At 38.6% G+C, this 16684-nt stretch overlaps 1 protein-coding gene across 2 annotated transcripts in view; it reads left to right on the forward strand.

Moving 5' to 3' along the window:
* The window catches only part of LOC133597770 (CUB and sushi domain-containing protein 3-like), a 589433-nt gene that overhangs the window by 274443 nt on the left and 298306 nt on the right, over positions 1–16684 (forward strand). For both annotated transcript variants that reach the window (XM_061950753.2, XM_061950761.2), the window contains exons 26-30: positions 931–1133; positions 3352–3543; positions 9712–9850; positions 11175–11362; positions 11544–11738. In XM_061950753.2, the coding sequence (XP_061806737.1) occupies positions 931–1133; positions 3352–3543; positions 9712–9850; positions 11175–11362; positions 11544–11738 (917 nt within the window). The remainder of the gene's footprint in view (positions 1–930; positions 1134–3351; positions 3544–9711; positions 9851–11174; positions 11363–11543; positions 11739–16684) is intronic.

Genomic DNA, 16684 nt, shown 5'->3' on the forward strand with positions numbered 1-16684 from the left:
CATCTATTTCTTTGTGGTGTATAGCCCTTTGTTTTTCAACTGTGCTTGTTTTTAAAGGGCTTTATAAATAAAGTTGGTACGTTATGGTATGGTATACAAAATAAAACCATTTAATCAATCGTGCAATAACCTTTTTTTGTGATTAATCTTTACCTTTGACAGCCCTTACAGATATATATATATATATATATATATATATATATATATATACACATTCAATATATAAGTTTAAAACAGTACATTGGACAAGTAATGCATCTGTATACATCGTTTTCTAGGCCAGGGACCCCCAAACTAGATCTGGAGTGAATCTCTGGTTGACGGCCCATTTATCTGTTCACTACAGTGTGTTGGTTCAATGTTATTGTTCATTTAAATACATTTACATTTGGGAAAAGTGTATATGTATACAAAAAATGTATTCTAAAAAAAAGTCTAATCAACTAAAAATTTCCAATCCCCGGAAGAAAAAAAAAATCCATGAATCGCCTGTTGAAGACCACTGGTGTAGAGTAAGACAACGATCAAGCATGTTGGCTGCTGAATAACCATTTACATGATATAGTATCTCTGAATGAAACTGCTGATCAGTTAAATCGTACATTTATACAGATACTGAATAGACATTGATTGCAGCAAATCTCAACAAGACAAAACAGCTAAAAAAAATGTTCTCTTGATTGATTTTCCATTTGTTCTGACTCCAGGCCTTCCTAGTTCAGCTGAACCTTCTGCTTCCCTTCTTCAAAAAACATTCTTTAGTTTATTTGTAAGCAAGACTTTTAGCTCTTGTGATTAAATACAATTAGTTTAATCAAATATCATTAGTTACTATCGGTAGGACATCCTGTTGAATACTACGCATAATATTTTAAAGTGAATCAACATAACAGGAGTCAATATAACCACCTTGTTTTACTACTTTCGCAGCCTGCAGTTTCTTGCTTTCGATACAGAAGCATCCCATGATATCCTGAAGGTGTGGGATGGTTCTCCGGAGAATGAAATGTCTCTGAAGGAGGTTAGCGGCTCACTGCTGCCTGAGGGGATCCACTCAACTCTCAATGTTGTCACCATTCAGTTTGAAACTGACTTTTACATCACCAAGTCGGGCTTTGCCATTGACTTCTCCAGTGAGTATTTTTTCTTAGAAGACAATGTGCTACTGTGTCATCAGTGATTGTCGTATTGTATTGAAAGATTCTGATAATGGTGTTTGTAAGGACTATAGATCTCATGGAGATTAAAATAGCAATGTCAAGGCAAGTGCAGTATTTGTCATTATGCAAAATCTTGTCCATTATTTATAATTTTTATTAATCTTTCATTGTCTATTTTATTAACTTCTTACATACATTATGCTGTACACTTCTGGAGATAAAATATTTTAAAACAAGTACCTGGACAACAAACCATACCTCATCGTCACTGTCCAATAAAATACTATAGGTTTTTAACAGTTAGCATGTGTTACAAACCAAGTTATATGACTCTGTGTACAGCTGCAAAATTGGCTAAAATGTAATGATGCTAATTTTAACATGCTAAGACCTTTTTGGCACTGTCCAATAAAATGTTTTAGATTCATGAACGTTGTCCTTTTACTAGAAGTGGGAATCTTTTGGCACCTCACGATGCGAATTGACTCCGACATTTGGTTTGACGATGGAATTCAGAATAATTCTCGATTCAGCACGATTCTTGTAATATGATAAATGGTATATCAATTATAATAAAACCGTTTCAAAACAGCTTACAGGTTACAAAAGCTCCTCTTGGCTGCTAAAAAAAGGTCAATCATTCTAATAAAATAAAATACAGGAACTTCAACCCAATCCCAAAGATAGCCGGTGGTATTCTTGTTATATTTTTATCTTTGAAAAATTTTACTATTTGGAAATTGCAAAAAGCACCTCTAAGTAGTGGCGGGACTTGCGTTTCCCACCTAGGCCTTCAGTGATGTCCCACTTCAAAGATTACCTCTTAAAATACCATAATTGATGTCACCACATGACCATTGCTGGAGAAATACTATGCAGGAACACATTTACGCCCTACTCTACATTGAATCGCATCAACAGTGTACAAAACGCGCTATTTTCTGGCGCATTTAAAACTCAATTAAAACGCATCAGCAATTAAAATATATCTTATGTGGTACTGTCAAAATTAAAATAGCAAAAAACATATTAAAAGTGAAAAAATAAAATATTTGAACTCACATTTAGTAGGACCTATTCAACGCCGTATAAGCCAGTGGTATCCCCTCGTCGTCGGCTTATTCGAGTGGAAATGGAGAGCATTTCACCATTTCATCGCCAGGACAGCTGAGCTAGCTTCTGGGGTTGGTCGACATCGTCTCACAAGATGTAGTTTCTCTTTAAATATCCTTCTTGAAAATGGCCTTGCAAATATATATCTGCCACCTAATCAACGTGTTGTTCTTCTTCTCTGCTATCCTGGTATGGCTACGGCGCAACACTTCCCGCTTCCTGCTAAATTGAAACTTGTGAATGGATACTCACTTTGGAATGACAAGTGTGTATCCAATCACAGTCTCGTTAATATCAGGCTACTTGTATAGGCTACTGTCGACAACTTGTGATCTGATTGGCTATTGCAACTGTCTCTCAACTCTATGTGTTCTCAAATTCATCCGCTAACGGTCCCGATGAGTATCCAGTCACAGGAAATGCGTAAATTTCACGTCCAACGTGAGGCCATCTAGAAGGCCTTACTGACAACAACTCGTGATCTGATTGGCTATCGCATTTATCTATCAACTGTACGTCCCCGTTTGCTTACAGTGCACGGACGCCCGCATTGCTGAATCTGAAGGCCTCGAGCAGATTTGGTACAGCATGGCAACATAAGCTAGCTGAATTCTGATTGGATACAAACTAAAACTAAAAACAACAGCACTGGAAGGAGCATACTATGACATGAAGATAATATGAATACGTTTAGATATTTAGGGAAAGTGAATTAAAAAATAATTTAATCTTTAATTATGATCATGATTTCTGGTTATGTTTGGCCAGCAGACATGGCCTTGCCGGGCCCTGACGGCACACCACTGCCTTTATGATTATTTTAAATTGACATTCAAAAAATCTAATCAGTTTGAAATAAATGTCCTTTGAGTCACAAATAGGTTTAGTTAAAAGGATGTCAAATGTCCAAATACTTTTAGGTTGGCTGGAATTCCTGAAATGTAAATAACATTTTGGGAAACCTTTTGTTATTCGCTATATTTCAAATGCATTGTCAGGGTGTGAGATGCAAAACCATTGAAATTCAGGCAAATGCTGTCTGTGGACCTGCACCCATAATCTGTGTGTGAATCCGCAGGTTCTCTTGCAACTGCCTGCAGAGATCCAGGTATTCCCATGAATGGCACTCGCAATGGGGAAGGACGGGAGCCTGGCGACTCTGTGACCTTCTCCTGTGATCCGGGATATGAATTGCAGGGGGAGAGCAGAATCACCTGCATCCAAGTGGAAAATAGATACTACTGGCAACCCAGCCCTCCAAGCTGCATTGGTGAGAGGGGGAAGGGGATGGGCTGGCGTGAGAAAGAGAAGAGAAAAAAAGGATTTGGTGGGTGGAATAAAAAAGAGAGGGGATGTCGTACAGAAGATCAGAGTAAAATTGACAGAGGGCTATTTTGCTTCACAGGCTGCAGCACCGTCTAATTTCTTAATTTTTTAGGACAAGCGAGGCTGTTTTGATATATTTGAGCTGGAGCCAGCTTGTGTGTGGGCAAAACCTCCGCTGTTGCTTCTTTAGGACTAGGGTTGTAATTATTCACTAGTATAGTACCGTGATACTAATGAATCATTTTTGGTACGATACAGTCTCTGAAACGTACCGGTCCCGCGCCCGCGTCAAAGTCACGTCTTGTTATTGCTGGTTTACGAGCAGATGTCTGTTTGTACGGAGTACGTACAAACAGACACAGTGTGTAGACAGAAAAGGGAGAACGGACGCATTTTGGTCAAAAAATTAAAGATAAAGGTGAAGTTATAACACTGAAACGCCCTCAGGAAAAGGTGATTTAAGACATGGCTAGCTAGCTAGCGGCTAACGTCCATCCGCCGTCAGCAGTGTTTTAGCTACCTCTAAAATACTAATCCTCGCCTCCATGGCGACCAATAAAGTAAGTTTCTTACAAGTATCATCCCTGCAGGACGAGGAATGGCTAAACATGCTTCACTACACACCGTAGCTCACCGGCATCAACATGTAAACAAACGCAAATGGTGGATCTACTGTAATGATATCAAGTACAGGCACGTATCTAGTCGATACTACTATGATTACGTCAATATTTTTTGGCATCACAACATCTTCTTTCGTTTAAAGAAAATGTATATTATGTTTATAAACTCAGGAAATATGTCCCTGGACACATGAAGACTTTAAATATGACCAATGTATGATCCTGTAACTACTTGGTATCGAATTGATACCCAAATTTGTGGTCTAATCCAAAACTAATGTAAAGTATCAAACAACAGAAGAATAAGTGATTATTACATTTTAACATAAGTGTAGACAGAACATGTTAAAAGAGAAAGTAAGCAGACATTAACAGTAAATGAACAATTAGATTGATCATTCATTTTCTACCGCTTGTCCTTAATAATGTTGACAAAATAATAGAATGATAAATGACACAATATGTTACTGCATATGTCAGCAGACTAATTAGGAGCCTTTGTTTGTTTACTTACTACTAAAAGACAAGTCTTCTTGTATGTTCACTATTTTATTGAAGGACTTAACTGCAATAATAAACATATGTTTAATGTACCCTAAGATTTTTTGTTAAAATAAAGCCAATAATGAAATTTTTTTGTGGTCCCCTTTATTTAGAAAAGTTACAAAATAATGTATTACCGGTACCAAAATGTTGGTATCGTTACAACACTATTTAGGACAGTGGTTCTTAATCTGGGTTCGATCGAACCCTAGGGGTTCGGTGAGTCGGGCTCAGGGGTTCGGCGGAGGTCAAGACACACCTGACTCATCGTGTCGATAAAACTTCTCCCTATCGGCGTATTACGGATACGGCAACAGCAGAAGTCACACTGATTTGCAGGTGTTTAATTTGTTGTGAGTTTATGCACTGTGTTGGTTTTGTTCTTTGAACAAGGTGATGTTCATGCGCAGTTCATTTTGTGCACCAGTAAAACAACATGGTAACACTTTAGTATGGGGAACATATTCACCATTAATTAGTTGCTTATTAACATGCAAATTAGTAACATATTGGCTCTTAGCTAGTCATTATTAAGTACTTATTAATGCCTTATTCGGCATGGCCTTATTATAACCCTAACCCTCTAACCCTAACCCTCACCAAATAACTCTAAATTAAGTCTTTGTTACTTAGAATATGTTCCCCATACTAAAGTGTTACCAAAAACATATAACTTTGTCTTGAATTTGAAAAGAAGAGTTCGGTGAATGCGCATATGAAACTGGTGGGGTTCGGTACCTCCAACAAGGTTAAGAACCACTGATTTAGGACTTTATACCTGTCTACACATTGTCTTAGTAGCAGTGGCGTGTTCAAACTTTCTTTTCAGGGGTCGCCTACCCCAGGGGCAGTTGTCGCTACTATAGTAGCCTACCGCCGCCAGGTATGGAGTGAATCATCTTATAAGACAATTGTAGACATTAAACAATGCTTGCCGCTGCTGAAAATTTTACCCACGTCAAGTGGCATAAAAGGCACATACACAGACCATTACGCTAACCCCGCCAGGGGCGGGGTTAGAGGAGGAGGAGTATATTTATAGCTAGAATTCACTGAAATTCAAGAATATATATATATATATATATATATATATATATATATATATATATATATATATATATATATATATATATATATATATATATATATATATATATATATATATGTGTGTGTATGTATATTTATATATATATGTCTATCTGTGTTGTCCCTGCGATGAGGTGGCGACTTGTCCAGGGTGTACCCCGCCTTCCGCCCGATTGTAGCTGAGATAGGCTCCAGCGCCCCCCGCGACCCCAAAGGGAATAAGCGGTAGAAAATGGATGGATGGATATATATATATATATATATATATATATATATATATATATATATATATATATATATATATATATATATATATATATATATATACCGTATATTACCAAATAGTAGCCCGGGCGTTTATTTCACAAAATGGGGTCAGACCCCGGGCGGCTATTAGGACATGGGCGGTTATTTGCACAAGGCTTTTATTTATTTTTGCACCAGCCTGCACCAGGCCATTATTTGGTTACAATGGTTAGTGTCCAGTATTTTTTTTCGTACTAAAAACTTTAAATGTAAAAGCTAATGTAAACATACAAACAAAAAAACAAGGCTATCAAAAGACAAGAGATCAACAATGCCTCAACATGACAGTAGTGCAACAATTGTCACATAGAATACAAATACTAAAAATAAATAAACTTTTTAAATAAAGCAGCCTACCGGGAAAAATAAAATTATGGTACCAAGTACTCAAGTATAAAACCCACCATCAAAACAGAACAATAATACTGTCACTTAAGTAAAATAAAGGCTACAGTACTCCAAGTTTTAAATAAAGCAGCATACAGGAAAAATAAAATTATGGTACCAAGTACACTCGTTGCACCAAACACCGCCCCGGTGTCTCTCGTGTCACTCGCGGTGGCATACAACTCCTTTGCCTTAATGCGGATCATTTTGCGGGACACACGGTGGTTCAGTCCACGAACGTGATGTATCCACTGACACAAATTAGCATCAAGCTCGTCGCTCACTTTCTTCCTACCTCCACCAGATAAGCGAGCCCGTTTTCCATCGATTGCCGACTGAGATTGTAGTTCTCCCTTTTTTTGTTTCCATTCTCGTACACGTTTTGGGTCAACGTTAAACTGCCTGGCCGCTGCCAAACCAGAATTCTGCTCCACATACTTCACAACCGCTAGCTTGAACTTTAAGTCAAACTTTCTGTTCTTCCCCCTTAAAGTATTCCCGTCCATCAGTTGTGGTGTACCGGTATCCTGTTCATTCAACTCACTGCTGCTGTTGCTTGCCATGTTGAAACTTTTCCTCGTGGGTTTGTTGTTGTCGTTGAGTGTGTGTTACGCTATATGCGGTCACCCATTGCAATATGTTGATTACCCAGAATCCCCACGTAACGTCTGCTGTTACCGTAATGACCAGAATTATTGCACCTTTGCTTTTCCTTTTATCTTATAAATTGGGTTTAATGAAGTCAATATGATTTTAATCTAAATTATGCAAATAACAGCCCATGGGCGGCTATTTGGACATAGGCGTTTATTAGGAAGAGGCGTTTATTTCACAAAATGGGGTCAGACCCCGGGCGGCTATTAGGACATGGGCGGTTATTTGCACAAGGGCGTTTATTTGGTAATATACGGTGTATATATATATATATATATATATATATATATATATATATATATATATATATATATATATATATGTAGTACAGTACACACTAACTGTACTGTACTTGCTGCTTACTTTAAAAAAACATAACACTTACCTTTTACTATTTGAGTAGACTTTGTTCTGCCATTTGAGTACTGGCAAGCGATCTCTGAATCCAGTAACATATCCTTCACGGATTTGTTGAAAGCATCCGCAAATGAGAACGGCATGTTTCTTGCACCTATCAGCATAGCCATCTTTGTCTCGGCAGATGTTACACTGAAATTCTTGTTTCCAATCATTTTGGAACTTGCAAGCGTACCTCTTCTTCTTACTTGTCCTCGCCATGACTTGTCTTTTATTCGTTCTTCTGCTTCGTCTCTGTTATATTTTTGGACATTACTACTTGCCGTAGTTTTGAAGCAATGCATGATGAGAGTCCGGATGTTGTGTGTCAGTGTATTAACGTGCCGGCTGGAATAAACACACGCTGAGAAATAGCTCCGTGCCTGCCTACTTTATGGGTTCTAGATAAACCTATGGATAACGGAGACATACATGTGCAGTTGTGCACTGAGCTCCAAAAGCCGTAGATGTTATGTGACTGGGCCGGCACGGGTGGAAATAGGGAGAAATTTGGGAAAATGGTTGTCCCGGGAGATTTTCGGGAGAGGCACTGAAATTCGGGAGTGTCCCGGAAAATTCGGGAGGTTTGGCAAGTATGACCATAGGCGATCGGCCGACAGACCGGAGCTCCGGCAGGCTCCTGCAGCTGTGAGGAGGTGCCGGTCGTCCTGGGTTTCCCTTGCCACCGGATACAGCTCCCCACAGCGAAGAAGTGACGTTGGAGTCTGCGCGTCTCCCTCGTAGAAAAAGACCTCAACGGCGGAGTGGGCGGATGATGGTTGCATAGAAGCTCCACAATGGTCGCAAAGGCGGAAGAAGGCTGCAGCAAAGATTGTCTTGGTCTCCATGCTATTGGACACTGGCCTTCTCTTTGCCAAGGACAGCGTGGTGGCTGTCTGTGCACCAGTCTCCCCACTTTAAAAGATTTCACGCACAGGTGTTCTCCTGACGGTAATCCCACCAACAGGACAATCGTACTCGTTTCGAGTGATCGCCGACGACGACGAGGGGTAGGGTTACTAATAAGCAATAATTCTGAGGTTATTGAGGGAAGACTATTAGTTAATGACTTACTGGTTGTATAATAAGGCCATGCAGAATAAGGCATTAATAAGTACTTAATAATGACTAATTAAGAGCCAATATGTTATTAATTTGCATGTTAATAAGCAACTAATTAATGGTGAATATGTGTTCCCCATACTAACGTGTTACCGATGTTTTTTTTTACTGCTCTCAGAGCGGTAAACGGCTTGAATTAAGTTTGTCGTCAAATTTAATTTAATGTGCGGTTATTCTTTTATTCTATTGGCATTTCAGAAAATTATTTTTATTCTTTATCCAGTTTCCAAACAGACAACTCTCAAAAGACCACATTTTGAAAGGAGCCTCAGCACTTTGAGTTTCCGAATCTCCTCGCAAAATCTGAACTGCGTCCCGAAGCGATCACGTGGTACAGCCGGGCAGCGAGGCTTCACACGTGATCATTTCCGGTTCCTCCCCTACTTCGCAGAAATGCCCCCTTTGACACACGCCTAGAAGCCTCGGCAATTAAGCACACTATGACCACCCGCAGGGTTTGTGCGGGCCGGGCGCTTTCCGACGGCGTTCGTATGCTTCAAATTGTTTACCTCTGAGTGGGGTGGCACCAAACCCCTAAACATGCCAGTAATTAATAGGGCTGAACAGCTAATTGTATTACAATGCAATTAGAAATAATTACACTATAGGTCCAAAGAAAGTTATGTTCTTGAGTCACTGCCAATTATGGTGGATGTTTCTCTTACTAGAGAATTAGACAGGCTTTGCTTTCTGATTGCACTTGAGCCTCCACTTACTCTAAAGACGAAAGAAGGGTATTTATGAGCGAAAACCGGATGTGATTGTGAGCTGTGCCTAAAATAAAGAATACTTTATGTTTATGTTGTCACTCAAGGTTGTTACAGAGTGAAGTACAAGGCTGTAGATTGTGATAATGACAGCAAGTGTTTTTTCTAGACCTCACACTGTGAATGAAAGAAGCGAAGCAACAAGAATGACAGCTTTGAAAGTATGTTTGAAAAAGTATTTGAAAGTATGACTATCTGTCTTTATCTCTTTTCTTGCTTTGTCTGAAGCTCCATGTGGGGGGAATGTGACTGGATCTTCAGGATTCATCCTGTCACCCAACTACCCTCATCCCTACCCACACAGTAAAGACTGTGACTGGCTTATTGCCGTCCACTCGGACTATGTCATATCCTTGGCTTTTATCAGGTACAATACGCTGCTACACTACCTATTTGAATTAGTCACATAAACATCTTCATGAAAATATTGAGTTTCTAAATGTCTGTACGTAAAATGCAAAACAGAATAATTTATTGTTTAGTAGTCATTACAGACTCTTAGGGCCTGATCGACTAAGATCCCAAATAACGAGTGTTAAACAGCATGTGCAAACTATAACCTTCCATGTGTTTCCTAACATGAAACTAAACACAGTCAGTTCTCAGTGAATGCACCACAGCCCATGTTGCACCTTAGAATTGCTTGTTCTCTGTGACGGAACCAGCTTGAACATCACTGAGCAAAGTTGCCTTTGTGTGTGCAGTCATGCACAAGTATTTGAGTCCAGGTGTGTTGGTAGATAAAGAAAAGACAGCATTTTTGGGGGGAGGAATGTCTCAAAAGCAGATTTGAATGCCGCTTTGCTGAAATGCTGTGAAATAAGATATTTTAGATGAATACTGTATGTGACAGAAAGTGGTGCGATATGAGTGCAACTCATTTTCTATGCCGAATGATACTCAGAAGTTTTACATTATTAATTACAATTTAGCCATGTAGCAGCAAGTCTGGCAGAGTGAGATGAGCCTGAGGGCAGTCCTACTCTTGACTGTTGAGTATTATTTCATGAAGGGCTGAAAGCATTGGTACTCTTGCTGTTTTCACACCCACACCTACTTCCCTCGTTCTCAGGAAGAGAGAAAAAAACCCATCATGTTTTATTTGTATTCAACTTTGTCTTTCCAAAATACACTTCTTACAGAGAACAACGGTGCTTTGTGACCTGGGCTTCCCAAGTGAAAGGATGGAGTCATCATTTTAAACTAGAGTTGCCACAATTCAAGTAAAATGCAATTATCTCTAAGCTATTTACAATCTCGTCATAAAGCATGCGCATTCTTTCGGAAATAATGCAGCGCTCTCTACCTTATCGTGGCAAGTGATTTGATATACAAAGCTACAATATGAAATTATCTTTTCACACTGCATTGCCACTGCCATCTGGGAAGAAGTTGTGCCACCACAGTGTCATAACAATTTAATCTCATCCCACCTCATGGTGGAGATATCATTTTTTTAATCTTATTGTCTGGAGATGCAAAATTAATTGCCTGACTTCACTTCCAGCACTATTGTCCATAATTTTATTTTTAAATCTAGAGCACATTTCAAATATCCTACACAACCTTTGAACTATGTCTATGGAAGTTCTCATTAATTCAGGTCATGATTGATTGAATGCCTTGAGAATGTAGAAAATAGCTGTGGTTCAGACTGAAAATAACCTTAATTGTATCTGATTCTGTTGCAGCTTCAGTATCGAGCCCAACTATGATTTCTTGTATATTTATGATGGGCCGGACAGCAGCACTCATCTGATTGGCAGTTTCCAGGATAGTAAACTTCCTGAGAAGATTGAGAGCTCCTCCAACTTCATGTACTTGGCATTCCGTAGCGATGGCTCTGTGAGCTACACTGGCTTTCATTTGGAGTACAAAGGTACTGTGAAGATGCGGATTTCTATCTGCATGCTGCATTTAGCTCATGATGAACTAATCTTGATTTTGGCTTCTCCAACAATTTAGTTTAATTCAACTGTCTTTTGTGGAGTAGCAGCCTAAAACCTCTCTCTTGCACGGCAGTTGTTCCTTTTATGAATATATTTTTCTTTGATTGGCAGCCAAACTGCGGGAGGCTTGTTTTGATCCAGGGAACGTGATGAATGGCACTAGAATGGGCACTGACTACAAGCTGGGATCTATGGTTACATTTAATTGTGAGGCTGGATACCTACTGCAAGGCTACTCTACTTTGACATGTGTAATGGGCAACAGCAAGAGACCAGAGTGGGACAGAAGCAAGCCAATTTGTCAAGGTGAGTAAAACAACTGCTAGGTTGATACGTAATAACTGGGATGCTGTGTAATAATTTGCAGTCGATCATCAAGGTGCAAAGAAAACAAAAACAATGGCACCTATTTTCATACTGTAATAATTGTGTGGCTTGTGAATGAAAACCAAACATAGCTTCATTAGCTAAAATCCAAAAACATGTTGTATTCAAGAAAAAACAGCTGCAGTTCTCATGTAGTAATGCAAAAATATTCAAAGCTGACTGGTGTTGAGCCTGGTGGAATCCCATTGCAATTTAATGACGCATTTTATTATTCAGCTCCAGTTCTATCTTTTTGCCATTTTACAGAGCTTTGCATTATCACAGTGTCAAGGACAGAAGAAGTGAACTTTCAAGATAACCACTCGTACACTCTTTCAGTCACATTACACCTTTTTAATACTTTTCAACGTATTTAATCTGCCATGCCTGAATTAAAATTCCTCTCCTATTTCAACAGTAAAGAGGGAGTTCTAACTCTGGTTCCAGCAAGCTATTCATTACTTTTACAGTCACTGCACAGCCCTATGTGCTTTACAAAAGTATCCATCACCAACTCTCCATTTTGTAGTATCACCTTGAAAACAAATTTGAACTGATGACTCTAAAGTCCAAAGGCTAAATGTAATGAATTCAGCTTCTTGACGTGTCTGTGTGTGATTCAGCAGGTAACTCATGGTGATGCATCCCCTAAAAAGCAAAACGTGTCACTATATGCAACAGTGAAGATTGCTCTAAAACTGCAAGAGAGCTCAGCTTCCCCTAAAATGTCCAAAATAAAGTAGTCAAATAAGTACAGCGGATCCTCGATTTCTGAACTTAATTAGTTCTTGAACAGGGTTTGTAAATCGAAAAGTTTGTAGAGTGAAGCACTTTTCTCCATAAGAAACAATGTACATATGAATAATGGGTTTCAGCCTCGACTAAAGTCCATACTTTTTTGAAGGTTTGAACACTTAGAACACAATATGTATATCAAACAAACATAACAAGGGGGTGATGGATCAATGTTCTCTTTATTAACAAGCCAAAACAACCACAACAAGCTGCTGTCTCTGTATGTGCTGGTCTGCCAACACACGCACACAAACAGAAGCCACTTTGTTGCCCTCACAAACGATCAGAAATAACAAAAATCCTCAGTGAAGGAAGAGCTGACTAGAAAGGAGCACAGACAGAAGGAGGTGGTGGGGAGAAGGGGCTATAAGTGTGTCTTGAAAGAGGCACCACTGAACAAGAAGAGCTCTTCTCCGCTGTGAAATAAGTCTGCTTTGACATTTTTCCAGAAAAGTCCGGTCTCATCACAATTAAAACTTGCTGTGGTACTACAAAGCCTGTTTCGTCGATTCTTCCATACTTTTGAGCGCCATAATGTACTCTGCGCAAAGTCTTTTTTTAAACTCCACAGCAATTCCCTCCTTCTTTCCACGCTGGTGTGAGGTCTTTTTAGGACTCATTGAGTCAGGAAAATGGACAAAACTTGTCAAAAGACCATACAACACAGGAAAGGCTCACACGCTGAAGCACTGAGAAGTGACTCGTAGTGTCTTGGGCAGCAAGTGACGTGGAGGGCGCCACCTCCCCAAAAATGTTCCGCACAGCTTTTTGCCTGCCGGTGGGACACAAAATGAATTAATGAATGAAGCGTTCATACACAGAGACATGGTGTGCGGCCAATATACTGTGTGTAAAAAAAAAAATTAGATGCTTGCGGCTTGAAGACAGGTACGCTCTATATCCCGGAAATTACGGTATATAAAGTGGTCTTGGCATCGGCTGGCCTGGGCGCTGAGCTTCCGTGTGAGGATTGGATTATTTGTCTGGGCTGAACCCCTTTTTGATTAACAGCAAAATGAGCGAATCCGCGATATTATAATATAAACCACTGCCAAGGCATTTTTTAAGTGTCATTCCATTTCTCCGAGTTAATATTGATAATTATGCTATTCTAAGTGATGTTTTCTTTGCAAAAATCTAACATCTTTTATCTGTTATTAGAGACTGTGCTCGTGTTTAGAGGGTAGCTGAATATGAGCTTCCCCTATTTGAAAGACCAGCAGCAGCCACAAATGTGCAAATAATCATCAATTTATCATTTTGTTATTGATCATTATACTAAAATACAGATGCTGTACAGTAAGACATGCATATACTCACAGTTTACCCATTTTGATAACAAATCGTAATGTCTAAATCAACCTTGATAATTGTGGTTTGCTCCAATTCTATTCTGTAGCCAGTCAAATGATTGGAATGGAGAATAGAGGCAAAGTCTGCCTCCATTCTCCATTGCAAACATCCAGACGTAAGTATATTAAGTTTGTCTTTTTGTGCTGTTGCGATTCCATTATCGCCCATATCTGTCTGAGTGAATTGAAGTATGGGCGTGGTGCCATATGCTTTATAAATGTACTCCATTTTAAATCTAAAAAAACCATAGCCCTTTCATTTGCAGCTGTCTTTCTTAGATATGTAATGATACTGCATTACAAGTCTATTTTAATAATCCAATCATTCACATGCTATCAGCAATGAATGCATCATCAATGTCTCTTTGGCATTGAAATTGTATACACTTGATTCAGGTTTAATGTAATTGTTGCATTATGTGTCGCTTTAATGTGCCAAATATATGGCATTTTTTATTACATTAAAAACTAGAGAATTTACCTGTTTTCATTACATGTGTACATTTTGTGCCAGCATTTTATAATGTAATCTGACGTTATCACTACAGGTTATAGCCTTTCTATGACATCCCATGATGGTTGGTGGTCGTTGGTGCTGTAAGGCTCTTCCATGTGTATTACACCTCAGAGTCATGTCAGTGTTCCAAACACTTGGCTAGATTGTCCTATTCTGGAAAAGTCCTTAAAAGTCGTCTCTTTAGAGTAGTAGACACTCTAAATGCAAACAGTGTCAACATACTTTTGCGGGTGAAAACCCTGCTGAGATATTTGATTTTGATGCCTGTACAACAATGATATAGGTTTAAATAATCCTAAAACATGTTTTTAAGTGTAGAATAAGATTTCCAATACTTCAAACAGACGCAACTTAATCTGAACTATTTTACCAGCCTAAAACCTTTTTGCCTTTTTTTTTTATGTCTGCTGTCATTTTGACACAGAAAACCCAACATACCCGTAGAAGGACAGGTAAAATACAAAACCAATTTCTAACAATGTTTGAAGAAGTATGAAACATGAACAATGGAATAATTCATTACAGTTTGCACAATGACACCCCACTGTTTGTCAGTCTTCATTAAGCAGGAAGGGGCACGCTAAACACAATCAGATGGACGAACGAGTTCTACCACTTTTAGTTTTCCTTTTCATTTTGTTACTAATTCAGCCTTGGTAGATGTTAGGGATGTCCGATAATGGCTTTTTGCCGATATCCGATATTCCGATATTGTCCAACTCTTTATTTACCGATACCAATATCAACCGATACCGATATCAACCGATACTGATATATACAGTCGTGGAATTAACACATTATTATGCCTAATTTGGACAACCAGGTATGGTGAAGATAAGGTCCTTTTTTAAAATATTAATAAGATAAATAAACTAAAAACATTTTCTTGAATAAAAAAGAAAGTAAAACAATATAAAAACAGTTACATAGAAACTAGTAATTGATGAAAATGAGTAAAATTAACTGTTAAAGGTTAGTACTATTAGTGGACCAGCAGCACGCACAATCATGTGTGCTTACCGACTGTATCCGTTGCAGACTGTATTGATATATATTGATATATAATGTAGGAACCAGAAATATTAATAACAGAAAGAAACAACCCTTTTGTGTGAATGAGTGTAAATAGGGGAGGAAGGTTTTTTGGGTTGGTGCACTAATTGTAAGTGTATCTTGTGTTTTTTATGTTGATTTAATCAAAAAAACAAAAAAATTATACCGATAAAAAAAAAAACGATACCGATAATTTCCGATATTACATTTTAAAGCATTTTCGAGATGTCTGATAATATCGGCAGGCCGATATTATCGGACATCTCTAGTAGATGTAGGTGTTGTCAAAACGTGGACCTTGAAGTTTGTTTTCCCGGAATGCAAAGGAATGTTGGCGCGGGCGGGCAAGGCGTGAATGTGAGTACATATTTATTAATAACACTAACAAACTACAAAAAAAAGAAGCAAACAAAAGGCGCGCACAATGCCGGAGAACAAACTTGATTAATGATGCAAAACTAGAGAGACTATTAACATGAAAACGAAAACACTTACTGTGGCGTGAAACAGCATGAAAACTATGATAAACAGGAATGGCATGGGTAGCAGAGGTAGTATGGATGGATAGGATAGATAGCATGGTATGAAAGGATAATGTCACCAGGACGAACAACAGAAACAGACAGGCTTAAATAGCAGTGACATGATTAGTGACAGGTGTGCGAGTGCAAAGCGTGAGACAGGTGCGTGACGAGGACAGGTGAAAACTAATGGGTAGTCATGGAAACAAAAACAATAGAGCGTCAACAGAAACTAAAGAGTCCAATAACTAAACAAAACAAAACATGACTAAAACAAAACATGATCACACAGACATGACAGGTGTAAACTTCACCCAGTGACATTGTATTTGTGATTGTCGTATAGCTAAAACGGCATATATGTCTGAATAGATATTTTTCATAATACAGTGGTAACTCAGTTTCCGTTTTAAAAGGTCCATGCAGAACTGAATCATGCGAAAACAGAATCCCTTTTTTTCTATACAAGATAATGTAAATCTAAACATTCTGTTTCAGATAACGAAAAATGCCTACAAACTTGAATGCCTCGTCATCACAGAGCTTAATAGGATGAGGAAAGGAGACAAATTTGGAGTTGTTTATTGTTCTGCGTTATACAGTATGAATAAAAAAATGCACATGTGCCAGTAATAAAAATTATTCAAA

The sequence above is a fragment of the Nerophis lumbriciformis genome, linkage group LG04 (assembly GCF_033978685.3).
Source record: "Nerophis lumbriciformis linkage group LG04, RoL_Nlum_v2.1, whole genome shotgun sequence".
NCBI lineage: Eukaryota > Metazoa > Chordata > Actinopteri > Syngnathiformes > Syngnathidae > Nerophis > Nerophis lumbriciformis.